Here is a 17,260-nt window from a genome sequence, read left to right as displayed (position 1 = left end):
AAATTTTTTTAATTTTTTTAAATCTATCTTAGACTGTTTACCTGCACTGTCCAATATAGTAGCCACCAGCTCAATTTGACTGCAAACGTCAATATAAAATCATTAAAATTTTTTAAAAAGTAAAATTTCAGGTTCTAAATCACACCAGCCACTTTTCAAGTACCCAACAGTCACAGTTAGCATTGTTACTCCCTTATAAAATAACCCCCAGAACATTCCCACCATCACAAATTCTCCTACATAGCTCTGGTTTCACTCTCTTAAATGGCTGAATTATGGCCCCTAAAATTCATATGCCAAAGCTCCAAGCCTAAGGACCTCAGAATGTGACCATATTTCAAGGTGGAGTCTAAAAAAAAAAAATAGGGTTTTTATAGAAGTAACTAAGTTAAAATGCAATCACAAAAGTGGCCCCTAATCCATTAGGATTGGTGTCCTTATAAAAAAAAAAAAAAAAAAAAGGAGATTAGGACATGCAGTGAGGAAAGACCACACAAGGTCACAAGAAAAAGGTAGTTATCTATAAGCCAAGTATAGAGGCTACAAGAGAAACCAATCCTCTCTACAGCTTGACCTAAGATTTCAGTCTCCAGAATTGTGAGAAAATAAATTTCTGTTGTTTAAACCACCTAGTTTGTGGTACTCTGTTACAGTAGTTCTAGCAAAGTTATACAATAAGAATACCAAAGTTATTTTTATGATTTTTATTTCCATCATTACATTAAAATATAATCATTTTTTTATGGAAAATAGAACTTGGCATAGTTGACCCTCCACATCTGCAAGTTCTACAACCCTGGATTCAAACAACTACAGATAAAAACCATCTGAATGGAAAAAAAAAAAAAAACTGCATGTGTATAGAATATAAACAGACTCTTTTTTTCCTTGTCATTATTTTCTAAACAACACAGTGTAACGACTATTGACATAGTATCTACATTGTCTTAGTTAATTCATCGAGAGATGATTTATTAAAGTATACAGAAGGTTACATGCAAATATTGTACAACTGTAAATAAGGACCATGTATTTTGACATTCTTGGGGGGTCCTGGAACCAATCCCCCAAGAATACTGACAGATAACCACACAAAAACTAAATTTGCACTGATTATTTACTTTATGGCAGTAGCTACGTTGGGTTCTGTGTAGACACTACTGCCCTTTTGGAGGCTGTAGCCTAGAAATCCCAATCATGAAGTTATCAGCAAGGTTTTAACAAGACCAAATATTCACAAGAACCAATTTCTCAGATGTCTAATTTTCCTGCAGCAGTGTGTCTAGTGAATTAATTATAGTTGTGAAAGAATAGTTATAAAATTACTATTTATATACACACACATAAGCACATATATCTCTAATAATTTATTTTCATATAATTAACATACCTTAGACTTCACAATAACAATCTTTAAAAACTCAAACATTTGCATCATCTATAAAGAAACTAAAAATATAAGCAAAATTTATCAATATGGTATTAATGCATTTAATCAAAGGACAGTATACTCACTATAGCAGAGATAAAGATAAAGTCAAATTAAGTTACTAAAAGAACTAATTACAGTGCTAGGGCTGTAGTTCAGTGATAGGGCACTTGCCTAGCACGTGTGAGGACTGGGTTTGATTCTCAGCACCACAAAAAAACAAATAAAATAAAGGTATTGTGTCCATCTACAACTAAAAGTATTTTTTCAATTGTTAAAAAAAAAAAAAAAAGACCTAATTCCAAAACCTCCTCAAAGAACAAAAATTGCTAAAACTATGATCTTTTCTCCAGATAAGAAAATGCAAAACTATACTGTCAATTAACCTGCACAGAGAATAAAAACTAATTCGTACTATCACACTTACTTCTTTTTGTTAAGTATTATCAATACATTAACCCAGAAATCGAATTCTATCTCTGTGTATGCTATTGTGTTTGACAGTAATTTTAGTGGATTCATTTGGGGAGAATTTTGATAAAGTTTTGATAACCCAAACCATTTTTTAGAAGCCTGTATGTATTTGGCTATATTTATAACATTATAAACATGATCAACCTCTTTAAAATAAGGTACTGATCAATGTTAACTTACCTGTCCTTCCAGCATTTCTCTTGGTAGTCCTGTCCTCTCCTGTTCTGAGCTGTTAGTTCTTCGTATGGAAAGGCTATGTGATTTGCGCTTTTGTTTTGCTTGGCGAGCAGTTGAACAACTTCCGCTTTCTGTGGGCATTACTTCTAAAAGGTAGTATCCTGGTCACTCCTGCAATAAGCTAAAAAAACAGCAGAAAAAATGAGTACTTTATTTCTGATAAAGAAAAAACTGAAATAAAAAACTGTGAATAAGATAATTACTAGTTTTAATTACAAAATTCCTTACAATGATTAATATTTGTATATAATTTACCCCACAACAGATTAAGGTACTTTAAGGTAGAGACAACAGTCCTTGTTAAAGAGGTACTTTTAAATCAAATTTCATAACATTTTTAAAAAATCAGATAGCGTTTAAAATAAAAACAACTCTCCCTTAATGCAACTTCCTCCAGACTTAAGTCTACTGCCCCACAAAGACAACCAACTCTAATTGCATATTCTAACCTATAGTACATTCTAGAGTAATTCAGTCCAAAAGAAATATAAGCTATATACATAACTTTTAATTTTCTAATAGCCACATTCCAAAAAGTAAACACATGTGAATTTACTTTTAATGATTTATTTAACCCAACATATTTAAAATATCTTACTGTTGATATAAAAAACATCAATGGAGTTAAAAACGGAACTCAGGGGTTGAGTGCTTGCCTAGCACACACAGGCCCTGGGTTCTATTCCCAACAACACAAGAAAAAAGAAGAGGAGGGTTATTTTATGTTGTTTTTATTATTACTTCTTCAAAATTCAATGTGTATTTTATATTCATAGCACATGTCAATTTGAACTAGTCACATGTGATTAACTTATTCAAATCTCTAAATAATTTGAACATTGTAATTTACCATTTGCACACTTTCTACTTGTCTTCTGCTATTCTATTACCCATTCCTCTTATCAACATAATTATATCACCATATTAACAATATTTTAAATAGTATGTTTACACCTTACACCTTTTTCTACTATAGATTAACCTGTTTTGAACATGACCTACTTATTTTTTGCTATAACTGATCCCTCCTCCTCTAAAGACAAGCTAACACCACACCACTTCATGTAAAAGCTGAGAAAGCAGCACTACCTTTCCCCCCAACACTGAGTAAGGCAAAACAGGATACATCCATGACCTCTAAAAAACCAACATGCCCCAAAGTATCTTGATTCAGAAAGGGAAGTTGGCCTAAGTCCCAACATTGGAGGAATGTTTGTTATATTAAACGCATATAACAACTTGATAGGAAAACATCTTTAAAATAATCCTAAGGAGTATATAAACATCCATATTCTAAGCAGACAGCTAAAACTGTGAGTGCAACAAGGTTTGAACCTGAAGACAAGACTTATTCTAGTATCCTGCCTTCTTCCTGACTCCTCAGACACTACCAGACTCTTGATAGAAATTCCTAGAATGCTATCCCTTTCTTTTTAAATGGCTTTCACTTAGCAATTATAACACTTCCAAACTTTATTCCAAATGATTTATGCAAACTATACTATTTTAAGATCATCAGCTCTCTTTTCCTTTTAAACAAACTCAATTGTTTTGAAGGGGCAAAGTCTGTTCAAACATAAAGAAATATTATAACAAAAACAGGATGTATTCACAGAAAATGTTTATGTCTTTGAAATTAATAACATGATCAATGAGAATCTTTCCTATTTGGTTTATTAAGCATTCTAATTACAATCCTATTATCAAGATGAAAATATTTCTTTACACAAGAGAACACATTGTAAACTCAATCCATTTAGATTATTTTTAGAGTACTATCATTAAAATAATAGAAATCAATAAAAATAACCTTAGCATATAAGGAAGATTATAATTCATTCTTCTAAACAGTACAATATGAATGTGCATTGTTTGCCTTTTATCATATGTTATTTAGAACTCTCACCAATATATCATGTTATTAAAATTTTTACAGCCAAACCTAACCCAAAAATATTGTGAGAAATATAGAAAACAGTTTGCCTATTATTTAAAAGTCTTTAAAAGTTTTAACTCACTCATAAAGCTTTCAATAGCTCTTAACCAAAACTTTTGTGTTAGTTTTGAAGTTACCATTTTACTATAAATAGCAGGATTACCTTTTCTTAACTTTCTATTTTGAAATATTTGCAGATTTACAGAAGTTACAAAGATGGTACCAAGAAGTTCCATATTTCCCCAATGGTTACATCTTAAATAGTATAATTTGATGATCAATTTGTTTATCTGTTAATCTTGTAGATATATCAGTTTGTTACATAAATTTCTGTAAATCCTACCATAATCAAGATGCAAAATTTCCCATCTCTATAAAGAGCACGCTCATGCTACTGATCAGTCATAAACACCCTTCAGAGCAACATCCTTAACTCCTGACAACTACTAATCTCTATACCCTCCGAAGAATTTTGTCATTTTGAAAATGTTATGTAAATGAAATCACAGAGTTAAGTGCCTTTTTGAGATATTTTTTCCACTTGGCTTAATGCTCACAATCCATCCAATTTGTGACATGTATCAATGATTATCTTCTTTACATTGCTAGGTAGTATCCACAGAATATATGTTTAACTGTAAGTTTGTTTAACCATTCAACTATTGTAAAACTTTTTAATTCTTTCCATTTTTTTACTATTACAAAGTTGCTATAAACAATAACATATAGGTTTTTTTGCATGAATTTAAGTTTTCATATCCTTTGGAAAAAGAGCCTAGGAGCCAGACTGTTGAGTTGTAGAGTACGTTTAGTTTCTAAAAATTTCTTGAAATTGCACTTACATTTCCACCAACCATTCCATACAAGTTAATATGGTGGCAAACTGTTTCCACTGGATAACTTCCAACCAAATACATGCATTACAATTACTTGCCCAAAACCTGGTACTAAAAGGAGATTTTTTTTTCACAATTTTGTCTTTTAGCAACTTTCTAAATTCCGTGAAATCATATGTCAAAGGAGGGGTCATAATGTCTTTGCCATATACTGTGGTTAATGTTTAAAGATTATTTGGCTAATTAAAATTTTGCCTCTTTCTATAATTTCTTCAGTTACTGTTCACCTACCAATTCTCCAAAATTAGTTCTGTGATTTCCTAATCTCTTAAATTTTTTTTTCTTTTAATCCTTCTCTTTGTCACAATTTTTGCCTACAAATTTTCCTAATTTTTTTTTAATTTTATTTTTGTCTCTGCATTCACACCCTCCGTCTTTTTTCCCAGCTGTCTGACTGGTCCTATCATCACTTCCTTTCACACCAAATTCACCAGAAAAAGTCCCTGACCCAAGAACTATAATCTTAAAGATGCAGATACTACTGCTTTTACCTCAAGCCATGTGTATTAGAATAAAAATTTGTAAATATCTGATGTCATAAGAAGTTTAGGAGTTTTTTAGATTGGCATCATAAAAAAAGAGGGACAAGGAAGTTGCAGGTGATTTGAATACTAATTTACCATAGAATCTGAGCTAGACAATCAAGGAAATGAAAGGAAAAAAAAATGGATGAGATACTGAAGGCAAGTGAATGGATTAGCAGTTCTACCTGCAGTTGAAAAACTATTATAAAGGTCTCTTAGGAGACTGAAATAAAAAGTCACTAATTCTCATAATTCCCTGTCAAATAGAATTCCCAAACCTAATTAACAGTCTGATAATATCTGATATACTAAATAATTTAGTAAATTAATCTTAGAACTATAAAAAGAAAGAAAATTTTCCACACTAAAAATAAGGTACTTGGGGCCAGGGGGTTAGGTCAGTGGCACAGCACTGGCTTAGCATTCATGAGGATGTGGTCTGATCCCCAGCACACAGAAAAACAAGTAAGTATGGGCTGGGAATGTGGCTCAAGGGTAACGCGCATACCTGGCATGCGCGGGGCACTGGGTTCGATGCTCAGCACCACATAAAAATAAAATAAAGATGTGTGTCCGCCAAAAACTGAAAAATAAATATTAAAAAATTCTCTCTCTCTCCTTAAAAAAAAAAAGAAAGTAAAAATACAATCTATTTTAACTCTTACATACTGTTGTGCCTGAATACAAACTAAAATTCCAAAAGAAAATTATTCTCCCTCAAAAGTATTCCCATTAATAAGCCAGAGCCAGAAACTCAAAGGTCAAATGTTTTCTTTTATATGTAAAAGCTAGAGTAAAATAAAGGAGGAGGGAAGGTTAGAATATCATCAAGATATAGTGAAGATCAGTAATATAAAAGATGAAGATCAAGAGGCAGAGTGGGGGGACAGAAAAGGGGCAGAAATGCAGAAGGAATTCTTTAAAAAAAATCATGTTATGTGCATATGTAAATATACTACAGGTAATTTCATGTGTAAGTAAAAAGAACCAATCAAAAATAAATAAATAAATAAATAAATAAGCAAAAGGAAGTCTAGTGGAATTGAGGAAGGAGAAGGGGGATTGTGAACTGAAACCAATTCCATACATGTAGGATTTTGTCAAGATGAACCCAACTACTATGTATAACTTCAATGACCTAATAAGAAAATTCACATTTGCCCAATATTATAGGACAAATCACCACATTAAGTAAAAGACTATGGAAATAAAATATCCTCCTGGTTTTTTGTTTTTTATTATGCTGTGCTGGGGGTCGAACCCAGGGCCTCCACATGCTAGGCAAGTGCTCTACCACTGGGCTACACCCCCAGCCCCTCCTGGATTTTACAAACACCATTAAAAAGGAAAAAAAAAAAAAAAAAAACTATAACTAATCCCTCTGAAAATCCAACCTCTCTATCCTGTCATTCAAATAAACATACTTTAATATAAACTCTCCTTCTTAACTCTTAACTGATTTATGGTCTCATTTGTTCTTATATGCTGCCACACATCATCCCTGCTATTTTTTGTAAGCAAAACAAAAACAACAGACACACAGCTTTGATGCAGCAGCGCTATGCACAGAGCAGACACTTGCCAAATATTTAATAAATTAATGAAATTCATAAGCATAACAGTATTAGTTAGCAAGCAGAATTCCCACCTTTGTAAATGCTGTAAATGAACACTTAGCTTTCTGCTCCTTTCAAATGGCTCCTTTTTTTAGTAGTCCAGATACTAATTAAACTGCCACTACTAAATTATCAGATTCTTCTAAGAACATATAATTTGAGGACACTAAACAGCCAAAATGGTTTTCAAAAGCTACAACAAATTATGAAATAAAAAAAAACAATACTTTCTACTTCATATTCAGGGGAAATTTAAACATTTTTCTTTCAAGAAGAGAAAAACAAATGGTTAATTTCACAAATGTTATTCCTGTGCAAAGCAATGGTTAATGGACATTACATGCATGTGACATTAAAAAATATAAAATGTGACTAAATTTCAACAAGTTAAAAAATTTTAGTAATATTTTACTGTAATAGCACTTATAGCTGAATTTAGGACTAGAGAGCTGGAACACCAAACATAATATTGGGAGGGAATGGAAAGCAACCTCAGAAACCTCATCAGTGTTAAGATGTTTTGTGAATGCATGCCTATCAATTCCATGGATAATGCTGAGCTGGCAGACATCAATAGATTGGATAAACGTCACTAAAATTTTTTAAAGATTTCAATAGCTAAAAGAATTAACTCAAAATAAGGATAAAACAATGTAAAATCTTTTCCTAGAAAAATCATGATAGGAATATTAAGAAAACTCTTAGTATTGCCTCTGGGAAAAGGACTGAAGTACAGATTTTAGCTCAGGACATGCACAAAGTAAGTGAATCATCTTATATAGCTACCCAAAAAGAAGTGCTAAAAGAGACTGAAAGGAAAAAAATTAATATTCCAAAGACCTCCTGCATCCAGCACTTTGCAAGAATGCTTGCTTGGCAAAAACAAAACTAGGTTGATTAAAAAAAAACATTTTAGAAGACAGGAAATGAAGACTTACAATTTCCTTGCCCCAAAGTCATACTTTTGTTATCTGTGGCCAATGTCTGCTGCCCTGTCTCCTATGTGCAGCATTAATAGAAGAGCAGTGTCCAAAGCAAGGGACTAAAAGTGCCACTCCATTTATTCCACTTCGGTCATATTTAAACATTGTGTTCAACTAGCCTAGTGCACACCCTTAGCCCCAGTGATCCTAGAGGCTGAAACAGGAGGATCACAAGCTCCTCGCCAGCCTTGGTAACTTAGTGAGACCTTTTTTAAAAAAAAAAAAAAGAGAAAAAAAGGGCATGTAGCTCTGTGGTAGAACATCCCTAGGTTCGACCCCTAGTACCACAATAAACACATACATATATACATACAGTGTTCGAGTATGTAGACCACATTTCAAATGGAATTCAAGAACACTCGAATTTGAACAGGAAAGCAGCCAAAACAGCAAGGAGAGGGTAGTGTGGTAAAGCAGGGTTCTTTCTAAGAAGAGGAGAAAATATCCTAGCAGTATAGAAGAATTATCTTGAGCTGTCTTATTTATTTAGAAGTAAATAATTCCTGGAATGCTTTGATGGCCATTAACTCATAGGCCAAAATACTGAATTTAAGGGAGATCCATCTGAGCTTAAATGAAATTTCCAAACAATTAGAAGACCATGACAACAGCGTCAACCCATCTCGCCAAGCATAAGGAATGTTGTGGAGTAAAAACCTCGCTGACCATAATGTTGTGGTGTGTTAGTAACAAATCACAGGGTCAGTCTTGAAGCAGGACATGAAGTTTTACTGCCAGCAGCCAAGATGCAGAGATCTAAATCTCTTGCCACATCTCAACCCCGACTGAGGGTAAGGAGAGGCTTATAAAGCTAAAAACCAAAAATAAAGGGGAAGCAGAAAAAGGAATCATAAACAACGACCTTCTGGTGTGGTTCACACCTGTAATTCCAGAGTCTGGTGTGGCTTATGCTTGTAATCCCAGAAGCTCTAAAAGAGGACATAGTACTGCATATTTTTAGAGGTACCTCGTTTGTTCTCTTCAATTGAAAAGTGTCTGGTGTGGCTTACATCTGTAAATCCTGAGGTTCTGGTGTGGCCCTGCCTAGAATCCCAGCGCTTGAGACAGGGTGTCTGAGGAGATGCCAGATCATTATCCCAGAGATCTGGTAAACAGACAGTGACAACGACAGTCTGGGGTCTAGGACTGGAGAGAGGGTCTGTCCCTTGTTTTTGTTCTTTTATTTGTTCTATATGTTCATATGCATCTCCATCTGTCCCTGACACTGTTGTCTGACTGTTCTCCTTAGTGCATACCTTCCTTTTTATTTTGAATTCTATATTTTTTTGAGCTCATAATTTTGATCCAGCATGCCTAGGTTAATGTGTTTTTTCTGATCAGACCTATTTTATTGAACTATAAAGGTTTTTAATACTCTGCTTTATTCAGAGGCCAATTTACAAGGGTTAGCTCTCAATCTGATAGGTTTTAAAAAAAATAAGCTACAAGGCCCTTGTTTGTTTTGTATATGTATGTACACAGGTATGCTGTCATGTTTCCATGTGTTTCGGATCAAAACTGACATTAACATGGAGTCTTGCACTGAGATTTCAAAGGCCTGAAAGACCAGACAAGTGTAGCAGGTCAGATTCCCTACAGGCATACCCTGAAATGTTGATGCATGAAGTTGCGAGAATAAGCAGGTAAAGCAGGGTTCTTTCTAATAAGAAAGACTACAGAAAACTACAATAGACATCCCAGGGATAAAGAGATGACAGTAAAATGAAATGTATGTTGAGGAAAGCTGCTGGTTGTGGACAAAAGCAATCCTGAGAGATAAGAGAGGCCATGTGGACTGCAAACAGCAAGACCAAAGGGACAGGATTGCAAAAGTTCTTTGGAAATCACATCTCATCACCATGTGCCACAGGATCTAATGTTTACCCAGATGGGTTTTGATCTTGTTTTGGTCCCATCCCTTCTTTCTATGTCCCTATTCCTCCACTTGGAAATGAAAATGTTTACTCTCCACAATTATATATTGAATGTGTTACCTGATTTTGATCTTTACAGAGGCTTACAGACAAGAGTTTTCCTTGACTCACAGATGAGACTTTGGACTGGGACTTTGGGGCAATGCTGAAACTGTGAAAACTATGGAGACTTTTGCAGATAGACTAAATGCATACTGCACTGTGAGGTGGACATCAGTTTGGAGACCCAAGGGAGAAATGTTATGGTTTAGATATGAAGTGTCTCCCTAAAACTCATGTATGAGGCATAGTTAGAAGTTAAATGACTAGATTATGAAAGCTGTAACCTAATGACTGGATTATTCCATTTGATGGATTAATAATGGAAAGGACTACTATACTGGATAAAAACTGTAGGCAGGTGGGTGTGGCTGGAGGAAGCAGGTCACTGGGAGCATGCTTTGGGTTTATATTTTTGTCCCTGATACCTTATTCTCTCTCTGCTTCTGGGCTGTCATGATCTTAGCAGCTTTTCTCCATCATACTATTCTTCCATGAGAGTCTGCCTTACCTTAGGCAGAGCAATGGAGCCATCTGATCAGGATCTGAATTTCTGAAACTGTGAACTCAGAAGTAAACTTACTCTCTTCTAAGTTATTCTGGTGAAGTATTTCGGTCATAGCAATACAGAGCTGAATAACACAGGTATGGACTACCATACCCTAAATAAACTTTTCTCATCAAAAAAATATTTACATATACGCTCATAAATTAAAATTTTTTGTAATGGATCCAAATACTCTTGGGTCACATGATTTAAAGGATTCAATTTAAAATTTAAATCAGGTACAAATAAAAGTAAAGATGTCTATAAAATTATTTCTAGGATTTTTCTTCAACAAGGAAGAGACAAATAATACTGTTCAATACACTTGTCTAGTGTCTTGCTTTTTAAAAAATGTTAATTAGATTTGACATATCTGAAATTAACAATAGATTGTTAAAGACATCTGATTAATTTACAAAGTTAAAACACTAGCTGTTAAAGTATGCTTAACTTCTTCAATTCTATGAGGTGATATACTTGAACATTGTTTTCACAAATTGGCAAACAGACAAAAAAAAAACTAAAAGGTTCTAGGTATAAAATATATTTAGTAAAAAAAGAAAAACATATCTAGGTAAATCTCTATGTTGGTAAAGTTGTAATACAGCTAAGTAAACAACAAGAGGGTCTAATTAAGTGATAAAAAGATCTATGTAAATAAAGGATAAATTTTAAAAGGTTTGTGTGTAACTAAGTTGGTTATAAATAAGTAACACAAACAGTCAAAGCTATTCAAGGTTATTCCCTAAAGTCAAATATTAATGTACTAATATAATCAAAGTTTGATCTATATGTTAAAATGACAAGGATTTCTTAAAACATTAATTTACTCTTAACATTCTGTCTGTTAAGTTATATTCTCTAGAACAACTAGTCTTTTTTTAAATATTTATTTAGTTGTATATGAACACATAGTATCTTTGTTTATTTTTACGTGGTGCTGAGGATTGAACCCAGTGCCTCACACATGTGAGGCAAGCACTTTATCACTGAGCTACAATCTCAGCCCCAAGAGCAACTAGTTAAAAAAAAAAGGGTTTGTACAACTCTTGCAAACCACAACTGTTATTTAGAGTATTGTATTACATCATACAATCTAAATTTTCTTTAAAAGCTAAACTTGGTTAATATAAAACAACATAATTGTGGTGTTATTACTCTTCTTTTGTATATTTTGTGTTCATATCTTCCAGGTATACAAGTCTTTAAAGTAAAAGGTTTAAAAGAACATTTTATTAAGCTGGTGTTCTCCAAACTGAAGTTGCCCATAATAATTATTTCAGACTTATAATGATAATAAATTTTATTGGGCATTTATTAATCATTTAAAGTTCTGTAACCAAACCTAAACCTTATGTTACCTTTTACACTGAGATAAAAATGTAAATGTTGGGGCTGGGGTATGGCTCAGTGATACAGCCCTCACCTAGCATACGTGACACACTGGGTTTGATCCTCAGCGCCACATAAAAATAAAATAAAAGGTATCAACCTACAACTAAAAAAAATTTTTAATGTAAATATTGATTCTAAAAGATAACCAATTTCTGATCAGTTTAAAGGTTAATAATGTAAAACAAAAACATTTTGCTACTTTTCCACACAAAAGAAATACTTAAAAGCTCTCAGTCTTTCTTTGATTCATGTTTTAAATAATCTTATGTTAACCAATGCTCAGACTCAGAAAACAATATATATAAACTTTATAAAATGATATTTAAGGAAAAGATAAAAAATTAGACCTGGTAGTGTCCGGATAGCCTGCCTGTTTACATATCATAGCAGCCCCTCCCTTCCCTTTTAGTTAAGGAGGCTGATAAGGTAACTTAGCACAACCCCTCACAGTGACAACCCCACACTTTGTAGAGACCCTCCTAAATGGTGCACTAGATAAATGGATGACCAACAGTATTATTATTCAATACCAGAGTCTGTTGCTTGACCATTCTCAGCTCACCTCTGCCCCAGCTCGGGCCCTGAACCCCACCTCACTGATGCCAGAAGATGACTCACACGAGCCCCTCCACAACCATGGAAAAATGCTTGACCAGTTGAGCTCAGGAAGGTCTGATTTGACTGATGTTCCTATGACTGAGGCAGAAGCCTTTCTATTCACAGAGGGCAGCAGCCAAATCATAGATGGAACTTGAAGGGCCGGAGCTGCAGTCACCACAGAAACTGAAGTCATCTGGGCTCAGGCACTCCAAGCAGGAACCTCAACACAGGAACTAATTGCCCTGATACAAGTTTTAAGGTGGGCTAAAAGTAAGAAAGTAAATATTTAAACAGACAGCAGATATACCTTTGCTACTTCCATGTGCACAGAGCCATTTATAGAGGTGGGGGTTACTAACTGCTGAAAGAAAGTTCATAAAAAAATAAAATAAAGATGAAATATTAGCCCTACTTGAGGCAATGTGGTTACCTAAATAGATGGCTTTTATACACTGCCGGGGTTACCAAAGAGGAGATTCACCAGTTAATAGGGAAACAATTTTGCAGACAAAACAGAACAGATGGCTTAAGTCTCCAAACCAGCCACCAAGGTAACCCTGTCTTTATATCCTAAAACCAGCCTTCATTCCCACCACATTATCTCCACATTATCTCTTTAGAGACGGCTAAAGAAAAGGGGGAACCAAATTGGAACCTGGTGGACTTCTCCTTATTCCAAGATTTACATGCTGCAACCCATTGGGGAAAGAACGAGTTAACTGACTTTCTGTCTAAGGCCTATTATATTCCAGGACTAAAACAAACAGCCCAAGACATCTCTGTGCGATGTCCAACCTGCCAACAGGTAAATATCAAACAAGGAAGGCAAACCTACCCTGGGATCTGCAAAAGAGAACTGCCTGGAGACCACCTGGAAGTCAATTTCACTGAGGTAAGGCCTCCTTTGAATGGTTGTAAATATCTCTTAGTTTTTGTGGATAGTTTCTCAGGTTGGCCAGAAGCATATCTTACCAAAAATGAAACTGCTTGGACTGTTACAAAACTTCTTGTCAATGAAATCATACCTCACTATGAATTGCCAATTGTCATAGGTCAGATAACCTATAATGGCTGCAGCATTCACTGCAGCCGTATCACAAGGAATATCACAGGCTCTAAATATAAACTGGAAACTCCATGTGCTTGCGTCCCCAAAGTTCTGGGCAAGTAGAGTGCATAAACCAGACCCTAAAGTGTACACTCATAAATCTGCCTTACAGACTGGTGCTAGGTGGCCTATGCTTTTGCCTGTCACTCTCTTACAGGCCGATGCACCCCTTATAAGGGAAATCTTTCTCCTTTTGAAATCATGTATGGGAAACATGATTTCATCTTTTGCTTCCTTGAGAAAATGACATTCATTTGGCAGAAATCAGCCACCAACTTCTTGTAGACTACTTTAAGTCCTGCAAGAGACCCAATCCCAAGAGACCACTGATTTCCAACATCCGATCCAGTCTGGAGACAATGTCTACATCAAGCAGTTCCAAAAGGAAAGGACTAACTCCCAGCTGGGGAGGACCCCACTCCATCCTGACCACCTCAACAACCATGAAGGTAGATAAACTTACAGAGTAGATTCATCACACCTGAGTCAAAACAGCAAAAACATCACCCATGGAGGAATGAATGGCTCACAGAGACCCGACCATCCTCTAAAGATAAGACTAAAAAAAAAAAATTAATGTTTTTCCTCTTGCTTGGATTGTGTTATAATGCCCAGGCTGCTCCTCATAGGTACAATTTTACCATCACTTCCAATGGAATGACAACTAATCTCTTTCAAAAGCTTCCACCCTTTTCCCTTATACAATAGTGGGGGCCCAATATTTACCCCTTACTGCAAACTGTTCATGGGTTTATTAACCTATCATGGCCAGAATTGGCAAATGATTGCTGGCTATGCTTAAAATCTAAGCCTCCTTACTATGTAGGGTTGGGTTCCACAGAGATGCCCACAGTATAGCCAAATACTACTTACTGTATAAACTCTGGACCCAAGCTTACTTTAGGGGTATATCTAGAAAAAGCCACTTGTATTGGTTTTCCTAATACCGATATGCCTCCTAACTTTCCTGTGAACATTTACTCCTATAATATTTCTGGAAATTATACTGTATCTTATTTTGCTCCTAATGACACTTGGTTTGCCTGTGACAGTGGTTTGTCTCAATGTACCTCTTCACAGCAATATCCCAACATCTGCATTGTAGTGCATGTGTTACTTCAGACCTACACCTACAGTAGGCCAGGAAGGGCTCCAAATCACCTATGTCCACATAAAAAGGGCAGTTCCTCTCCTCCTTCCAGGCCCTTGTGGGATTAAATGTAGCAGGAGCAATTGCAGTGGGTCTTGCAGCCTTAATAAAAGAGAACAGGGACTCACCTCTCACCCAGGAGGTAAATGACAATTTAAGCCACTTAGAGCAGGAAATCAACCATTTATATGACCAAGTCTAATATTCAACTGAAGTGGCACTTCAGAATCATAGGGGCCTAGATCTCTTGTTCACGTCCCAAGGAAGGCTCTATATGACCCTAAGGAAAGCTTGGTGCTTCTGTGCAAATAAATCTGGAGTCATTAAAAGTTCCTTTGCCAAAACAAGAAAAAAGATACAAAGGAAAAATCAAGAGTTAAAACAAAATAAGTCCTGGATCCACAGATGGTACGAATGGAACCCTTGGTAGACTACCCTCCTCACTGGCCTAGCTGGACCTGTGGTCCTAACATTCACAGGATTGCTCATTGGCTCTTGTCTTAAACTAGCTTATTAAATTTCACTGAACAACACATTTCCTCTGTTAAACTGATGTATATGTGCAGCCACATACCCAACATAGAATAATCAAGGATTTGATTGTCTTTAGAAGAGGGGGAATATTATGGGCTGATTCGAAAATCCTGACCAGACTTACCCCATTTTGTTCACACACCTTACCTTATGTGAAGTTGGTCCCCTTCCATATGGCGCCCACATCTGCCCTCCTTGCCTCCTGACTGCAAGTTCCTGGTTTGGCAGTACCAATGTATAGAGACATGTCTCTTCTCCTTCCTCTCTTCTAAGAATGTGATTTTTTAAAATGCAACTTTGTAACTTTTTTATAACCTGGTAATTTTCCACTTTTATGAACTGTATCTTTGATTATGACTGCATCTTCTGCCTCCCCCACTTTTGTGTTTCTTAGCTTTATAAGCCTGTCCATAACCTCAATCAGGGTCAAGATGTAGTATGAGCCACACCAGAGGCTCCTTCATGGGCAGGCTCATATCCATTACCACAGGGGACCCAGAATCTTACAAGGCAGAGAGCTCCCACAACTAGAGAAGGAGAGTACCCGCTTCTGCGTTCAAGGCTTCGGGATCCCCGTGAGCCTGAGATCTCTCTAGGGCCTCCAAATGATGTGGCCCATAAGTAATAAATCACCGGGTCAGTCTTGAAGCAGGACATGAAGCTTTACTGCCATCAGTTGAGATACAGGAATCCAAATCTCTGGTCACATCTCAACCCCGACTGAGGGTAAAGACAGGCTTACAAAACTAAAAACCACAAATAAAAAGGAAGCAGGAAAAGTAATCATAAGCAATCATAATCACAAAACACACTTCATAAAAAAGTGAAAAATTACTGGGTTACAAAAAGTTACAAAGTTGCATAAAGAAAAAAATCACATTCTTAGAAGTGAGGAAGAGAACATCTTATACATTGGTACTGCCAAACCAGGGATTTGCGGTCAGGAGGCAAGGGGGACAGATGTGGGCACCATACGGCAAGGGGCCAACTTCACACAGGGTGAGGTGTCTGAACAAAAATGGGTAAGTCCGGACTGATTTTCAAATCCGCCCATAACATTCGGATGTTTCAGCTCACAAGGTGAAGGGCTTATTCATGCAACTTTGGAAGGCAGGTATATTACAGGTGCTGCTGTTCTATTCGGAGAACAGCTGCCTGGCCAGTGGCAGAGGACCCGGAGGAGAGGCGAAGCCTTGAGAAGAGAAACCAAAAGCACTGCGCGGGGCAACCACTCCGGCATCCGAGCACCGCGCACTCCGGCCCCTTCCAAGCGGCCCTGCCAAGACCCCCTCTTTGCAATCGTAGACCACCGTCTTCGAACAGCCTCCAAGTGGCTTCCCGCGCGACACTGGCAGCCCGGGCAGGTGCCGCTCTGGGACACCAGAGGGAAAAAGGGCGCCGCGAACACCGGCCCAAGCGACCCTGACACCGTCCCACGCCGGCCCTGCCACAGCCGCACAGCGACTCCTCTTCCGCAGCATCCTCCCGTCCACCTCGACCCCTCCCCCAGATCCACCCCTCCTCCAGGTACCATGGGAAGGACACGGAGCCCGACAGCTGGGAAGATGGCGGCACTTAACCTGTCACAGCAGCTGTACTCTCCACCGCCCGGAGCCAGCCCGGGTGGCACTCAGCCCGTAAGTCCCCACGACACGGCCCGCAGTACTGACCCGCAGACCTGCAGGACACCAGCCGACTCCGCACTGACGTGACCCAGCGACCCCCAACTTACCGTCCCCGCACTTCCGGCACCGCCGGAAGTCCCTCTTGACCACCGCCCCACACCCAGAGCCACCGGAAGCTCCGCCCAAGCGTGGCGCCTCCGGAAGTCTCGTCCAGGCTTCCGCCCCGCAGGCCC

The 17,260-nt window shown here is 37.0% G+C and overlaps 1 protein-coding gene across 5 annotated transcripts in view; it reads right to left on the bottom strand.

Moving 5' to 3' along the window:
• The window catches only part of Wdr37 (WD repeat domain 37), a 71,901-nt gene that overhangs the window by 54,011 nt on the left and 630 nt on the right, over nt 1–17,260 (bottom strand). For 2 of the 5 annotated variants that reach the window (XM_015495144.2, XM_048812603.1), the window contains exons 1-2: nt 16,983–17,118; nt 2,084–2,261 (exon numbers count right to left, since the gene is read on the bottom strand). In XM_015495144.2, coding sequence (XP_015350630.1) covers nt 2,084–2,221 — 138 coding nt within the window. In that variant the 5' untranslated portion in view covers nt 2,222–2,261; nt 16,983–17,118. The other 3 variants (XM_015495141.2, XM_015495143.2, XM_048812602.1) reach the window with 2 other exon arrangements.

The sequence above is a fragment of the Marmota marmota genome, unplaced genomic scaffold (assembly GCF_001458135.2).
Source record: "Marmota marmota marmota unplaced genomic scaffold, marMar, whole genome shotgun sequence".
NCBI classification, from domain to species: Eukaryota; Metazoa; Chordata; class Mammalia; order Rodentia; family Sciuridae; genus Marmota; species Marmota marmota.
This window is presented reverse-complemented; position numbering and strand designations above follow the sequence as displayed.